Here is a 17,948-nt window from a genome sequence, read left to right as displayed (position 1 = left end):
AGTAGTTATGCACTGTTTAGCTGTTGGGGTATGCTGGGGGTAGTAGTTATGCACTGTTTAGCTGTTAATGTATGCTGGGGGCAGTAGTTATGCACTGTTTAGCTGTTGGGGTATGCTGGGGGTAGTAGTTATGCACTGTTTAGCTGTTGGGGTATGCTGGGGGTAGTAGTTATGCACTGTTTAGCTGTTAATGTATGCTGGGGGCAGTAGTTATGCACTGTTTAGATGTTGGGGTATGCTGGGGCAGTAGTTCACTCTTAAGCTATTGACGTATGCTGGGGCAATAGTTATGCACTGTTTAGCGATTGACGTATGCTGGGGGTAGTAGTTATGTACTGTTTCCGCTGTTGGGGTATGATGGTGAAAATTTTAAACAACATTATGGACAATTCTTTTTACATTTTTATTTAAAAAAAAAAACTCCTAGAAAGCAAGGTGAGGAGAGATGCCAGTGTCTGTATATACTGTGGCACTACATGTATACTAAGCACCAGGGTCAGAACTGTGTACATGAAGTAGATTGCCACAGTGTATACAGACTCTGCAGAGAGAGAGAGAGAGAGAAAGAAAGAAAGAAGATAGATAGATAGATAGATAGATAGATAGATAGGAGATAGATAGATAGATAGATAGATAGGAGATAGATAGTAGATAGATAGATAGGAGGGAAAGAGGTAGATGGGAAGGAGGATAAAGAGGTAGATTGGAGGGAGAAGAATCACCAGACTTACAGCAGGGGGACAGGATCCTGGAGGCTGCACAAATTGCTGAGGAGGAGGCACGTGGCTGGGCAGAGGTCACAGGCCACCACACTGATGGGATCTGGGCACACAGCAGGCTGCATTGGGGCAAGGAAAGAGTCAGCATCCCGCGGTGTGTGCCGGGGGCGGGGCTTGTCGGCAGGGGGCGGAGCTTACCGGGACCTACCCGGAAGATTAATTTGCCAGGTCCCTAGCCGTCTGTCTTCTGGAGCGCCCAAACCAACCCCTATGCAAGGAGGGCAGGCGGCCAGCTAGGGAGGCGCTCTGGCAGATAGACAGAACGTCTGTCTGCCAGACCAGTTAGGTGTGCAGCTGACTATCTGCCAGAGCGCCCCCTAGCTGGCCAGTATTGATGCGCCCTGTGCAAACGCACAGCTCGCACACCCCAAAGGCCGGCCCTGGGTTTCCTCTGGCTACTCCGTTTTTTCCCACACCAAAATACTAAATGCTGTTAAAACCTGCTTAGGCAAGATGGCAGCCCACAAAAAGTGGAACAAAAAAATGTAGTCAGAAAATATAAACAGATTAAAAGAAAAGAATGACTTTTATTATCTGACTGTAATCAGTAAAAGAAAAATCCAGGTGATACATTCCCTTTAAGGAGTTAAAGGAGTTGGAAATTGGGTATGCTACTTCCCAATAGGTGGCGCCAAAAAGCAAGCTCTTTTTGTGCTGGAGAAAGACTTCAAAAGTGCCCTAACTCTGCACATCAATAAGTGTCATGTAATTTTTTTGCACTGCATAATTTAAATCCATACAGAAAAAAATGAGATCTATACAGATTTCACATTAAAATCAATCATGGGTGTTTTGTTTGTGGATATAAGTGCATTAAATGTGAACAATTTGTTTCCCACTGAATTCTTATGTCACTTTTGGATTCTATGAAAGAATAAATATATCTCACAACATTTTTTTTAATCAGGGCAAGAAAAGGGACCAGAAGGAAGAGGAGGAGTCACGGGGAATTCTGCAGAGACCATTGGAGCAATTGGACCAGTATCAGCGCTTTCTTGGGGACATGATGCAAGAGTGCGATCATGATGCTGAACAAGAAAGACAGTCTCTAAATTCTGCGCGAGAACTTGTTGGTTCCTTGGTACTTCATGGAAAAAATTTGCTAGCAGCTGAAGCCATTCGTGGATTTGATGTAAGAACCTAGGACATTCAGTCAGCAAGGCATGGACTCATAGGACAGGAACATAATAATACTGCATTATAAATCTTTGGTGTGGCCTCATCTAGAATATGCTGTTAAGTTTGGAAATATACAAAGATACACAACTAAACCTATACAGGGTTCATACAGGGTATAGACAGGGCTCATAACATGACATTTCCCTATACCAGGATAGCAGCTGGGGACTTCAGCTTATAGTCAGATATTTTAACTTCCCACAGGAATAGGACATGCTAACAGACAAAATTTACCAATCCCTCTGTGGTTAATTATAACATTTCTGAGGTTCTATCATTGTCATTTTAATATGGATATATTTGATCTTTTTCATTTGACAGGTTGTCCATGCCGCCCTGCCCATATAGAACCCATCAGTTCTAAAAATACTTCCTTCCCCATCTTAGGTGCCAAGTGGCTTCCTTTATGATTCCTTGTTGGAACTCATTTTTTTAAAACAGATCATTTTAATTAAAGTATTTTTTTTATCTTAAAAAAAAGTTTTTACACAGTTTTCATGACCGTTACATCACTGACAGTACAGAAACAAATTCACATAAATTAGTACCATTTAGACAAACAAATATTGTGTATTATTGCTTTCCTCACATTACATGACATCACAGATTATATTAAGCTAACAGTTGACAAATCCATTTGATATAATGTATATTAATTACCCTAAGGGTGGTATTACACGGGCCGAGCAGGGTCCGATAATACCTGTAAACGGCGCCCGACAAATATAGGTTCTAACCTATATCAACGATCAGCCGATGATCGTTGTCATCGGCTGATCGTTGCATTTATTACACGGAGCGATAATCGGCCGAATCAGGCCAATTCGGCGATTATCGTTCCGTGTAATAGGGCCCTAACACTGTCTTATATTATCCTGGCACCTTATCCTCCATGTTCCCTATCTTAGTCACTCAATTAAACATCCATATATCACCATAATTGACTACCTAAGGGCTTATTCCCACATCCCATATTTTATATACACTACGGACGGGGAAGCCGTGTAGTGGAGTGCTTCCCCACCCAGAATGCTATATCAATGTTATTACAATGCTGCAGAGATTCAAACTGTTTCCCTGCTCCCGGCATAATATGGATACATCATGCCAGGTGGGGAACACTCCACTACAGGGATTCCACGTCTGTAGCGTCTGTAAAATACGGGACATGGGAATAAGCCCTTAGAGTATTCAACCAAACCTGCAGAGGTTTCCAGCATAAGGTTAGGTTCACACTATGTAAAAACCACGGCCGTATTTCACAATGGAAATACGGCCGTTGTTTTTACATAGTGTGAACCTAGCCTAAATCTGTAAGTATCTCACTGGGAAATCCCAGGGTATCTATCCACCTCCCCCATATATTTTCAAACTTTTTCCCCTAATGTAGACTCCCCTTTCCAAAGGTATAGTATTATTCATTTTGGCTAATCTTGTGGAAACTTATTCCCGCTTTTTATGTTGACACACACACACACACACGTATATACAGTACAGTTTTGTGTGTTCTAGATTATACAAGAAACCTTGATTACTGATATAATTTTTTTTCTTGTTGTCTTCATACCAAGGTGGATGAAAAGGAACATGGTCGTCTTCTGCTGAAGGATGTATTTACTGTGTTATCTGGAAGGAAGAAGTCCTTGCGACATGTGTTCTTATTCCAGAAACTACTGCTTCTCAGTAAACTAAAGACTGCAGAGGGAGGTCTGGAGACGTATGGATTCAAGCAAGCTTTTAAGGTAAGAAATCTGAAATCAGGGGAAATAAAGTAAATGACTAAATAGTGTTATTCTGTGTTTACATTAATAATGTAATTTATGACCTGTCACATGTCCTCTGCCCAATACAGGATTGTGATGGCACTGGCATTGTCATCTCTGCAGGCTTTGATAACCCACTGTGCATGGAAAGGGTTGAAAAATTTTTTGCACAGTATATTAGGTATTGCTGCAGTAAAACCATTACAACACAGAAAAGACTCTGGTCCATTACAGAACCCTTATTGATCAGTAAACAAGGACATTTTGAAGATTTATAACAGGATGTGGATCCCAACCAAATGTTGCACTAAATATACACAGAGTATTTTATATACTGTATATATTTATATACATGTTATATGACCAAAAATAGATAAATTCCAAGTTATTCCAAACTTTCAGCCACACCCATTGCAAACAGATGCAGAAAACACCTCTGCAGTCTCCACAGACAAATATTAGTAGCCCACATCTCAAAATGTGGACATAAAAAGATTTTTAGGGAGGACACACCTATATATTACTGAAATCCTCTCCCAAGAAGGGAAAAGATGCCCAGGAAAAATGTATGAACACCATATATTAGGAAATACTTTTCTTTATTTTTTATTCCAAAGATTATTTAAAATTCACTAGGAGGAGGAGACAAACTGCAAAGAGAGCACAAAGACACCAATAAAGACACCACAAATAAGCTTCCTTTGCTCCATCTATCAATACCTTTGAAAGTGGCATTAGCACAAGAACAGGGCATTAGTAGGTTCATAACATAGGTTTCTATGGTTGAGCATCTGCGCATGAAGCAAAGATTGCCATCTTTAATAATGCCAAGGGGCTAAGGGGGGCACCAATGTGTTGAAGGGAGAGTAGAGGAGGAGATGTTCATATTTTCCCTTTGTATTAATCTGCCAGGGTGGGATGTCCTACAGATGCTTCCATAGAGCTTAACTGGTTCGATGTGCTGGCATCTTATTAATATAATCTGGGCGCCCATATCAAAGACCAGTTTAAGTACACAACAAAAGATTGCAAGGCACTATGGAAACCTCTGAGCTTAAAATTGGTTTAAAGGGAACCAATCAGCCCAATTGGGCTGATATGGTTCCCAGGAGCGCTGTACCAAGCTCCTGTAGCAGCTGCGGCACATACCGGCCACGGCTGCAGCAGGAGCTTTATTCCGGAGGAAAAAAGAGTTTTATTCTCCAGGCGCGTGACAGACACGGGCGGGGAAGTAGTCATCTGGGCGGCTCTCCGACCGTATTTAGTCACAGCGCTCTGCCTGTCAGCGCGCTCAGCAGAATGATTGACAGACAAAGAGGTCCCATACTAGCCTATCTGCCTGTCAATCATTCTGTGGAGTGCGCTGACAGGCAGAGCGCTGTGACTAGACACGGACGGGGAGCCGCCCAGATGACTACTTCCCCGTCCGTGTCTGTCACGCGCCTGGAAAATAAAACTTTTTTTCTCCGGTATAAAGCTTCTGCTGCAGCCGCGGCCGGTATGTGCCGCGGCTGCTACAGGAGCTTTATACAGGGCTCCTGGGAACCATATCAGCCCAATTGGGCTGATTGTTTCCCTTTAAATGATACTAAGAATAAGAAATTATATAGACTACACAATTTCAGGTATTAAATTTTAATTTAATAATAAATATTAATTAAAAAAAATATATATATATAAATATATATATATATATATATATATATATATATATATATATATATATATATATATATAAATAAACGGCTGTAAACTGTATATGCGTCTTCTCATTTAGACAGCTGACATGGGCCTCACAGAGAATGCTGCAGAAGAAAACACCCGAATTGAGCTTTGGTTCCGGCGCCAAAAGTCCCGTGAGACATTACTTCTACAAGCAGAGACTTCGAATGTGAAAGAGACCTGGACGAATGAGATCACAAAACTGTTATGGGATCAAGGAGGACTAAGCAAAGGTAACTTTAGATTAAGTGTTGAACCACATTCATTTACACTATCTGACACAAAAACTGGCTTTAATTGGTAGAAATGACAATCTGGTTTATCAATTTATCAAGAACTGCATACATGAACACTTGTCTTAGCTAAATCCTTGCCCTCATGCCCTACGCTGGATTTACGCTGGAGAGGAGCACGCAGGAGTTTTGGGGTTCTGTAGCAATGTCTTAGGTTCTGGTACTAATACAGATACCACCTTCCTACATATTGGTGCAGACCATGTACACCTCTTCATTGAAACTCTGTTCCCTAATGGCAGTGGCCTATTTCAGCAGGATAGAGTGCCCTACCAGTCTGCAAAAAATCTTCAGAAATGGATAAGAAAACATGTCAAAGAGTTAGGGCCTTATTACACAAAACGATTATGGGACGTATTGGGCCGATATTGGTCACTACGGCAAATTATCGTCTTGTGTAATAGAAGGCAACGATCAGACGACATGAACGATGTCAGCTGATCGTTGCTGTCGTTTGTCTTTCAACATGTTGAAAGACAAACGACTAGAATAGCAGCGATCTCCTGGCGTCGCTCCGCGGAATAGGAGCGGTGGCGGCAGACGGCTGCTATCCTCTATGGGCTGCCCGGACGATCTAGCGATCACCCGGGCAGCGCACCTCACCTCACCTGCTTGCTGCCGAGACTTGAAATAGCAGGGAACGTGGAGCAAAAGAGAGCTGATGGTCTCGTTTGCTGCTCAGTATCACCCCTTGTAATAGGGTCTTTAGTTGTTGACATAGCCTCCAAATTTCCCAAATCTCAATACAATCTTTAGGGTGAAAAAAGGTCTACTCCATAGAGGCACTACCTTATAACTTACAGGCTTAATGAGAATATTTTATTAGAAAATATACTATAGTTAAAATCAAGTTTTTACATTAACCATAATAACCAAAGATTTTTTGGGGGTGATTTTTTTTTATGTTGTCCATTTTGCCATCCATATTATAAAATAATTTTTAAATCTTGCAGTTTTCATTTTGTCCACTAGGCTTTAATGTAAGCTGAGACTTCCAGTTCTCTACAGGTGATTTCCCAGCAGTGCCCTCCTTATCATCACAAACAGGAGTACAGTGACAGGTGACACTAGTATATAGATAACAGAGGTACATACAATAGCTGTTGTTCACAACTCTGCCCCCATCTACTGTGAAACGAGCCCACAGAGCATGCTCTCAAATGTGTCCCATACAATGAATGGGTTCTAGAGGTCCTTTAAAACAGCTTAGCCCCCATAATATTGTACTACAAATTAAATCTAAAAAATTACAATGAGAAAAAAAGAAATAGATTAGATAAAAAAAGAACATGTTCCTGTATCTGTCTCTAATCAGTAAAAACAAATCTAGGCAATACAGTCATTTCAAACAACTCCCTCCATTTAATATTATATATATATATATAATATGTCCTCTGCAGTTTGTGCCGACCCTGTAACAGACTGGATGCAAAGCCACCAGAAAGGATTGTGCACTGGCGCCTCTATAGAATAATACGCTGCTAGGTGTAGGGGGAAGACCCTAAACTTCTCAATAAATTTTATTACAATGATATGTTCTTTGTATATCTGCATATGTCCACCCAGCGCATTTCTAAGGAAGGAGAGAAGACCATAAATAATTGTTAACTCCTTCTATAAACTGCGGTTGATATATATCATGCAGCTCAACACATGGCACAGTTATCACAGTTCTGTAGGTCAGCATACCACTATGCTTTACACAGGTAAGATTGTGTACCTGGTATCTTAAACAGCGCTGCCCAATCTTACAGTATGTGGGTATTACGCACAAGTTTTAGCTAAGTTCTCTACCGAGCAAAGAGGGGAGATACAGAAAGCAGAGGAACAGAACTAGAAGCCCAGAGATTTGTGGATATGCAATATAAGGCTATGTTCACACTGCGTACGATTCCGGTCGCAGTTCGTACGCCGCCGTACATGTACGGCTGAAACTACGGGCGTCGGAAAAATAGACATGCGGCCGGATGCGTACGAACCGCGAACATACACCCGTAGTACAGTTATGCTTCCCTAGCTTTTTTCGAAGGCATCTGAAACAGGTCATTTACTTGGAAAGCTTCGCCCAGCCCAATAAAACTCACAGAACCTTTTGGATCGAAAAATCAAGTTCAATTTGGCTGAAATAAGTACTTCGTACAGGACCGCATGGAAATCCACAGCCGTGAGTTCGAACATTTCCGTCCTCAAACAATGGTCGTGTTCATTTTTCACAGCGCCGTATACAATCCGGTGGTAAGTTCATACGTAGTGTGCATTGTGCGGCCGTATATCGTATACTTTCAAGCGAACGCATCAACCTCAAAACTACCTGTGTATATTCGCGGTTCGCACTACGACCGGAAAGATACGTAGTGTGAACATAGCCTAAATATGCACTCATGTGGTAGCTGCTTGGTCATAGTACTTTCTGCTGCTCTGCAAAGTGGGAACTGATAGGTAGTTATATTAGAAGGGTGTGGAAAGATTTAGTGTGGGAGGAGAGTGGACAGTTCATACCGGGCCTCTAATGGAAAACTCACATGATGTGAACATAATCTCAGATGTCCCCCTTTACTTCCCTATATATTTATATATTTTGAATGCATTAAACCATAGGTGCACATGTAAATAATATTATATTATAATATAATGAAGCCAAATTCGTATAGCAAAATACGTATGATCAAACTTTTTATTAATCATTTCCCATAACATTACAGACAGTATATTCTGAAAACAACCTTTTGATCATCAAAAAATGGAGGAAGGAATAATGATCAGCAGAGTCGGGTACCATGAAAGTCAATTGACAGAACAGATTTAGATAAATATTGCACACAGACCCAATGTGAACAAAAGTAAATGTGCACCGTGCATAACATTACACTGAGGTCACAGGCAATGTGAAGTATCCCCAAAATAACCTTAAAGGAGAAGTCCAGTGAAAATTTTGTATTGCCCCCCAAAAGTTTTACAAATCACCAATATACACTTATTATGGGAAATGCTTATAAAGTGCTTTTTTTCCCTGCACTTACTGCTGCATCAAGGCTTCACTTCCTGGATAACATGGTGATGTCACTTCCTGGATAACATGGTGATGTCACGACCCGACTCCCAGAGCTGTGCGAGCTGTGGCTTCTGGAGAGGATGATGACAGGGGGACACTGAGCATCCCTGTGCCATCATCCTCTCCAGCAGCCACAGCCCACACAGCTCTTGGAGTCGGGTCGTGACATCACCATGTTATCCAGGAAGTAAAGCCTTGATTCAGTACTAAGTGCAGGGAAAAAAGCCCCTTTTAAGCATTTCCTGTAATAAGTGTATATTGGTGATTTGTATAACTTTTAGGGGGCAATACAATACTTTTAATAAAAATTTTTGCCCGACTTATCCTTTTAAGATAGTAAATGTCATGACAAGTATAACAAATTGCCACAGCTGAATGCATACAGTACAGACCAAAAGTTTGGACACACCTTCTCATTCAAAGAGTTTTCAGTATTTTACTGGCTATGAAAATTGTAGATTCACACCGAAGGCATCAAAACTATGAATTAACACATGTGGAATTATACAGTATACTTAACAAAAAGTGCGAAACAATTTTCTAGGTTCTTCAAAGTAACCACCTTTTGCTTTAATTCCTGCTTTGCACACTCTTGGCATTCTCTTGATGAGCTTCAAGAAGTAGTCACCTGAAATGGTCTTCCAATAGTCTTGAAGGAGTTCCCAGAGATGCTTAGCACTTGTTGGCCCTTTTGCCTTCACTCTGCGGTCCAGCTCACACCAAACCGTCTCGATTGGGTTTAGGTCTGGTGACTATGGAGGCCAGGTCATCTGGCGTAGCACCCCATCACTCTCCTTCTTGGTCCGATGGCCCTTACATAGCCTGGAGGTGTGTTTGGGGTCATTGTCCTGTTAAAAAATAAATGATGGTCCAACTAAAAGCGAACCAGATGGAATAGCATGAGGCCACAATCTACAATTTTCATAGTCATCAAAATACAGAAAACTCTTTGAATGAGAAGGTGTGTCCAAACTTTTGGTCTGTACTGTATAATCTGGATACTTGCATACAGAAGTCTATGGACCAGCACTCCCAGAATCACCCCAATGAGCGTTTCAGGAACCCTACAATCAGCAGAATACATTATCAAAATAACATCAATTAAGCGGCGTCCTCATATACGAGGTAACCTCTCGCCCTCCCAATATTTGGCTGCATTCCTTCATGTATTGACGACAAATTGGACAAAGCGCACCGCTCCGCTGCTAATTGTTCCTTCCTTTATTTTTTGGGGATCTAAAGGTTTTCAGATTAAACTGTAATTTTATTAATTGTTCCCTATAAACTTGCACGTTTGTTTCAATAGGGAGAGTGAGAAAAAGCTGCTACCATTCACCTCTCATCTTCTAAAAGAAGAAGGGATCAGGCTTGTGGAAAAGCTGCCACCATACATATTAGATTGTTTGTGGATCTCACTGGATTGAACAGGATTGGCCACTATTTATCTAATGCGTATTTAAAGGGTTTGTCCAGAGATTTAATATCCTGCTTTGATGTGCTCAGAGTGGCAAGTGGAAAAAAACCTGTATTCATCTGCCTTCAATATTTATATGTAAAAACTTTTGATCCCGACAGTACTCCTATAAGGCTGGGTTCACACTGCACTTTTGCAGTCCATTTAACGTATAAATTTTATGAAGAAAAAAAAAACAGCTGAAAAACAGATGCAATCATGTGCAATTCCGCTTGGATCTGTTTTTCCATTACCTTTCATTTAAAAAAAAAAAGGATCAAAACTGATGTTTTTCTTTTTCCTTTTTTTTGGCGCACACAAAAACATGGTTGACCGTTTTTTTTGTGTAGGTTTAAAGTAACCATTTAAAAACGGATATATTAACCGGACTACAAAAACGCAGTGTGAACCCAGCAGCAGAAAGCGATTTTTAATGATTAACAGTAAACGATCGCAAACGAGATTGTTTATCGTTAACCTGAAATCGTTCACCATATAACACAGAACAATAGTTGTTAGTTATGATCGTTTACTCCATCTGATCCCAGCAAAAGAAGGAACGATGTGCGATTACACTGAACGATTAGTGAAAAGTGTGGAACTACAGTGAACGATTAGCGATGATTTTAGGGTCAGATCTAAATCAACACACACGATTTTTCGATCGTTACCGAGGACAATTATCGTTTAAATTTAAACAATATAATGACTTTTCGCACAATAATCATCCCATGTAATAGGGCCCTAAGCCCTTCACACCCACATTGTCCTGTCCCCTTCACACCCACATTGTCCTGTCCCCTTCACACCCACATTGAGACTCTCCCAAAGTCTGCAGTGTAAAAAAATATGTATTTGTATATGTATATGTATAGTCCATAGTCTCTCCCTCTATTCTATGGCCTCAGATAGGGATAGTAAGAGGTTTGACAAAACTGCTTGTTAAAGCTCCAACAAACACTTCTCTTACCTGACATCTTTTTATTACATACAATGGAGAATTACCATTGCTTTGCAAATCCAAGTATACAGATCTATTTGTGATCAAAAGTTGTGTATATATGCAGCTGTGCTTATTGTGATCTAATGTAATGGTTTTTCAAAAAGCCTTTTAAGTGTAGTCATCAGCTGTTTTACTTGTACTTGGCTGGTTATATATCTTCAGGCTATGAGTACCTGATTTATGGTGAATGGTAATGTATGACATATTGCTGTGAATAGCCATAAAATCAGTGACTAACATCTGTAATGGCAGCTCATAGCTAATTTCTTTACTCTTTCTTCATGCTGTTAGAACATGCTGTTACACTGCCCTCTACTGGTGGATAGTGTATTTATTTACCCAAATGTGAACATTGCAGGGATGGGGAATTACAGCCACTACGATTATTGCCCCTCACCATTAACAGAATATGGGTGGCATGAATGGTGCTTTTATTTTGTTGCCAAAATGGAGAGCAACCCCAGATAAGGATGTCCCATTTTTACCAGAATGTATTACCTGGTGAAGGAACATAGGGGGAGATTTATCAAACATGGTGTAAAGTGAAACTGTCTCAGTTGCCCCTAGCAACCAATCAGATTCCACCTTTCATTCCTCACAGACTCTTTGGAAAATGAAAGGTGGAATCTGATTGGTTGCTAGGGGCAACTGAGACAGTTTCACTTTACACCATGTTTGATAAATCTCCCTAATAAACTTTAAATTAAAATTGATGTTCTGGATATGCCATAAGTCTCTCAGATGGGTATAAGCCTTTAAGGTTTGTTGACTATGGGTATTGTCAGTTTTTTGTGTAAAAAAAAAATATACTGATTTTTATTTTTTTTTTCATCTAGAGCATCGAGTCCAGGACACATCCACAATTGGCTCGAGCCATCGTTCTTTCCTGGACATAAAGGCTGGATTCAGTGCAATAAGTGAAAGGACCGTGAGTGCTCTTCTGACAGCAAGAGGTGGGTGTAGGAAAAGGTAAATAAAAAGGAGGGATGAAAAATGCAAAGACATTAAACCGTTTACCTTTTTTAGGTTCTCGTACTCGTGCTTCGGTGCCTTTCTCTTCTTGTGAGCATAGTTCTCCCCCTCCTGCATCCCTCGGCCTTGCACTCACATCAGGACCAAGCCCTCGGAGGCTGAGATCACCTGGAGGGGTTTCTCTTCCAGAAAAAATCAGCGAAGAGATAGGTGAAGCATTCACAGGTAAAAAAAAAAAAAAAAATCTGTTACTTTTTTATGCCCATTTAGTTGTTTATATAGACCATATTTTATCATTTATTATCCACAACTGGAAAATTAGCAATCCTCAGTCTGCAGTTTCCTTTCTGAGTTTTGAAACCTGAAGCTTAGAGGGAAATTATCACCAGGATAGAAGACGCTAACCTGCTGATATGGCCCTATAGTGGATGATGTGGATAATTTTCTTTCCTTCACCCTCAGCACCATTTTTGGGTTATTAGCATGTGAGGGGGTACTCTGGGCAAAATGTATTTTTAAATATGTTATTACATATAGAAAGTTAAACAAATCTCTAATATACACTAATTATGGGAAATGCACATATACTGCTATTTCCCTCAATTCAGTAGATCAGACAGACTTATTTCCTCAAAAAAAAACGTGACGTCACGTCCCAAGTTTATCCACCAGCAGGGTGAGCGCTCCTTATCTGACGCTCACCCCAACTAGCTGCCTGTCTACCCCTTACCCGGTCCTGTGCAGGAGCGCTCACCCTCAGCCAAGTCCCAGCGGGGTGAGTGCTCCTGCACCGCTCCCCAACTTGCCGCCCCTAATGTAAGCCGGCCGCCTGGTTCTGTGCACGAGTGCTCACCTGCGCCCCGTCCCGGTGGGGTGAGCGCTCATGCATCTTTTGACTTGCAGCCCGTGATGTAAGCCGGCCGCTCCGTCCCGTGCACAAGCTCTTACCCGCTGCCCGGTCCCAGCGGGGTGAGCGCTCGTTCATCTTCTCCTAAGCAGCTGCACCTTCTGGCAAGCAGCTTGCTTTATCTGAGCCAGTCTCAACCCGCCGCCTGGTCCTGTGCACGATGAAGCGTACGGGACTGATCTACCCCTCCCCTCCTAATATGTACACAGGTGCTTCCTGCTAATTTGGATCACATGGGTCTTACAAGGGAGGAGTGGTAACCACAAAGAAAGGGGACAGAATACATAAAATGCACAAGCCTGGAGAATAAAAATGGCTGCACATCGCACCCATGGTGTATACGAAAGCTTGTTCAGCTACATTAAGCACCAACCCCTTTCCCTGCTTGTCTTTGCTTGACGGGGTTGGTGTTCGTTGACCAGCGGGGTGTCGTTTAGCGTAGGGACTCGTGTATCAGAGACTTACTCGTGGTATATGAGGCAATATGGTTTGATCAAATTATATACTAACTTCTCATGTTGGTTCTTAATGTAGCTGAACAAGCTTTCGTATGGACCATGGGTGCGATGTGCAGCCATTTCTGTCCTCCAGGCTTGTACATATAGTAAGTTTGGGTTTGTGCAAACCCAAATGCTTGGTATTTGAATGCAAGTGGCTGGAGAAGATGGATGTAGCCCTAGAGCTGCCTGGGAAATATGCATACAGCTATAGGCGTGAACCCGAACTTACTGTAAGTTTGCTCATCTCTTATCATGAGTTAGATGCAATACTTTATATTGGAAGGTATAGTCCTGACACTTTCGGAAGAGTAACATTAAATTAAATTCAAACTGTTGAAGCGCTTTCCAGTCATTGTGCTTGTCAAATTCTCCTACACTTTAACTGGAAATTACATAGTAACAAGCCAGATTTACATATATTGTATAGTCTTGGCAAACACAATATCAGGACTAATGGATTTCAAAATAGATTTATTGGACCTTCTAAATAGTTAGAAGCCGAATGTAGCGTTTTGTTGAGATACTCTCCTGTTTCATTTAGGTGGTCCGGTGTGCCTAAAATCAATCTCACCTATTACAGAAAGAGAGAAGCCAAAGGTAAAATTCGATATAATAGATATGTTGTGTTTTTTTTTTTCAATCTATAGTCAGTATCTGTCATTTACTGTTCTCCATTTACCTTCTTTTCAGGATATGACCATTGAAGTAGTGTTTCCATCCACTTCTGTGTAATGGCACCTTCCCTTTATAAGCAGATAAAACTATACATTACCTTTCCAGTGCCATAAACGCTGGAGAACACGTTCAGCATTTCTACGACCTCAGCAGAAAACGGTGCTTTAAGAAATCATTTGTTTCCACAAGAAACCAAAAAGCTGGTTAGAACATTATCCCAGATAGGATTTTACTCAAACCTGGACTTTGTAAGACGGTAGCCTTTTCATCCTTTTTGCCTGAAGGAGAAGAAGCACTGAAAATTAGTTCTGGTCTTATAGCAGCAGTAAAGAAGTGTAATGAACAGGACCACAAGTATGCGCCCAGTATTAAAGGGTTTGTCCAGAGCAGAAGATGGCTCAAACGTTCAAACACCCCCCCCTTCCGAGACATGGGGACGGGGCTAAGTCACGCTCACTATGCGCAGGCAAAAAGCACCTGCATACAATGACCAATAGCTGAACAGTGACGTTGCACGTGAACATCTCTACTTATCTCTGCCCCTCCACGTCTCGGAAGGCTTAATTCCAAGACTTGGAAAATCAAGAAGTGAAGGCCGGTGAGGAGCAGAAGGCTTCAGATGTCTTTTGTTCCCCGTATCCCATTTAGGGTGAGTTCACACACAACGGGCCCGCAGCATATTTCACGCTGCAAATTCGCTGCGAAATCCGCTGCAAATTTAAACTGTCTTTTTCAATGAGATTACATATTCGCAGTGGGATTGTAATCCCGCTGCACGTATATAAAAGTCAGCCCCCTTAACTCGATACATACATTACCAGGTCCAAGCTCTGGCTTGTTTCGGGGGCTCCCAGCACTCAGGCAATCAGTGTGCTGTCCCGCAGCAGCGCACTGAATGGCTGAGCAGGACGCTGTGAGTATGGAATCTGATTGAAAATGACAGTTAAAGGGGTACTCCAGGCAGGGGTTATTTCTAGGCTACGGCCGGAGAAGGGCTGGAAATAGAGGCCACCGGTCACTTACCTCCCCGGACGGGAGAAAGGGGCGGCGCGATCCGGGACCCTACGCAGGAACTGGGGAGGTAAGTGACCGGCTGCCTCTATTTCCACCCCTACCCCGGCCGTACCCTAAAAATAACCCCAACCCGGAGTACCACTTTAAGGATCTGCAGTGGATTTCACTGCAAATTCAGAGCATAAAATCCGCTGCAGATCTGTTGTGTGTGAACCTACGCTTAAAATGTTTAACCAGATCATTACAATTTTTTTTTACCTTAATAATTAACAAAATATGTAGCTGTATTTCATTTATAAATGTCAGTATTATTTTATTATCAGACATGGATGTATTTTTACACCCATAATACCAACGGTTACTGCAATTATTACTAATGAACCTAATATAGCATGACAACTGTGTGCGTCCTCTATATATAGCCTGGTATGGTGGCTTTACTACATGGCTATTAATACATATCTCTTATCTGTAGCTGCTCCCTGCTCGGAATACTTAAGATGAGTATTTTTGGCGGTATAAATACAGCAATAGAATATATTTCATTAACAGGATTTATATCTGAACGGTACTTGCTAGAAAAAGCCATAGAGACATATCAAGTCGTGTTTCCAGTTTTAAATATGCCAGCCTTTTAAAGCCAAGGAGAATAAAAGGGATGACCTAATGAATCAAAAGCTATATATACTCGCCTCCAATAGACTGCTATACAAATGTATAACTGGATTAATAGAGGAAACTGGACAATGGCACCTAGTAACGGCCTGAATGGTCTCAGACTGGAGTACAGTTATTAGAGCCAGGAAATCAATACCGTATGGGTCAACATTTTATGGTGAACAGGTTTAGAGACCTGAGCTGTATGATTTATCTCAGCTTCTATGGAAGGTGATTAATAAAAATGGCACTTTTCTTATCTCCCTTATTGTGCCTTTGGTAGAAATCAATGTTCTTCCTCTTAGAGCTTGCACTTTTTTTTTTTCTAAACAATATCAATATTCTTATTCATGCAATAGCAAATATGCATGCACATATGTGATGTAGAGAGGAACCTATGCCTATGTATTTTATGTAGTATGCGTATATGTCTCTTTAGATCCACGCTGCCTTTTGTCCACCCTCCTACATTTTCTTTCTGAGCTCAATAGAAAGGGTCTAACCTGATATGTAGAGATCAATAAACTCTGCCTGGCAGCCTGCAGCAGAAGCGTTTATAAAGAGATGTATTGATTGTATCCTCTCTACAGGAAACAATGAGATTTGGAGAAAAGGAAGGAGAGAATCTTTGCTCTTTGGTTTTACTGCAGTACTTCAGGGGGGCTTGGAATGTATTCATCTCTGCTGGGTTATGCCTGACATGGTACACCTATATGGAACTAGTTATTGTCCTTGATTTTTTGTTTTTGAATTTTTGCTATTATGGTACATTCCTAACCATGCTCTGTTTTTTTTTTCTTACATGATGGTGCAATCCCTGCCGGACAATGCTTTAAAATGGTACAGCCTGTTTGCATCAGATTGGCGCAGTCTCTGCCATTTGTTTGTCTGGGTGGGAGTAGTAGCGATTGTCCCTCTGCCTTTACTATAAAAAAAAGTACAATCACTCATAGCATGGTTTTTCTTTTATATAAACAGGTACAAATAATTTCAATTTATTTTTGCAAATAATGACAATGCAATTTAATCTGGCCTTGTTCATGATATCGTGCATTTATTTCCAACTGTGCCAGAGAATAGAAAGGCATTGATTTATATGGGCCTAAAGTATTATTCTCAAGTGTATGCCAATGTTAACATTGTGTAACTCATTCATTTTCTACCCTGTGTATTGTTTGTGGTTTGTCTTTGGCACATTTCTTTTTTTATTATTAAACATGAGTGTCTGTCAGTGAATATTCTGCTTCATATTTTGAGGTTGGGTCTCATTTTGTATTTAATGTTAATGTTTGATCTTTTTTTCATTGACATTTGTTTTGGGCCTTGTTTATGTAACATCTTAACATTCCCATGAACTTCCAGAAAATTCTGAATGAATGTCTGCAATTCGCTTACTATTGGGCATTATTAGTGACCAATATTACAACCACATCCTGAGCAAATTAATTGTAACTTAAAGGGGTTAGCTGGCATTGGAAAAGTTTTTATATACTGTTGCAAGTATATAGAAAACAATAAAGAAGCTATGCTTACCTCTCAGCGTTCCCCTGGTGTCCTCCTACGGGTCTCCGGATCTCCCTCTGAATGATCCTGCCTCCACTTTCAATATGAACTCGTCTTTGCAGTATCACTGCCAAAACAAGTCTGTGTCTGAAAAGGAGGCGGCATCATTCAGCAGGAGATCTTGAGACCTGAAGGAGGACATCAGGGGTGCTCAGAGAGGTAAGCATAGCTCCTTGTCTTCTATATATTTTTAAGAGTATATAAAAACGTTTCCCTTGCTGGAAAACCCTTTTAATGACAAGGAGGAATGACAAATAGTTTGTTGTATCACAAAACAAGAAGAATTAAATACATTTAGTTTCATATGATTTCTGAGTATAAATTTTCGCAATTCATGCAGAAGCGGAGGTGCGCGAGCTGTTCCATCTAAACAGACAGCAGGCGGGATTCCATCGATTTTATTGTGTGTAAACTGG

At 41.0% G+C, this 17,948-nt stretch overlaps 1 protein-coding gene across 1 annotated transcript in view; it reads left to right on the top strand.

The window, feature by feature from the left end:
* ARHGEF40 (Rho guanine nucleotide exchange factor 40) overlaps window positions 1–17,205 on the top strand; it is a 68,633-nt gene extending 51,428 nt beyond the window's left edge. The window contains exons 16-22 of the mRNA XM_069961525.1: window positions 1,687–1,911; window positions 3,530–3,700; window positions 5,499–5,676; window positions 12,081–12,197; window positions 12,271–12,441; window positions 14,165–14,220; window positions 14,314–17,205. Coding sequence (XP_069817626.1) covers window positions 1,687–1,911; window positions 3,530–3,700; window positions 5,499–5,676; window positions 12,081–12,197; window positions 12,271–12,441; window positions 14,165–14,220; window positions 14,314–14,355 — 960 coding nt within the window. The 3' untranslated portion in view covers window positions 14,356–17,205. The remainder of the gene's footprint in view (window positions 1–1,686; window positions 1,912–3,529; window positions 3,701–5,498; window positions 5,677–12,080; window positions 12,198–12,270; window positions 12,442–14,164; window positions 14,221–14,313) is intronic.
* Window positions 17,206–17,948: the final 743 nt, after the last annotated feature.

Source organism: Dendropsophus ebraccatus, chromosome 3, assembly GCF_027789765.1.
Source record: "Dendropsophus ebraccatus isolate aDenEbr1 chromosome 3, aDenEbr1.pat, whole genome shotgun sequence".
NCBI classification, from domain to species: domain Eukaryota; kingdom Metazoa; phylum Chordata; class Amphibia; order Anura; family Hylidae; genus Dendropsophus; species Dendropsophus ebraccatus.
This window is presented reverse-complemented; position numbering and strand designations above follow the sequence as displayed.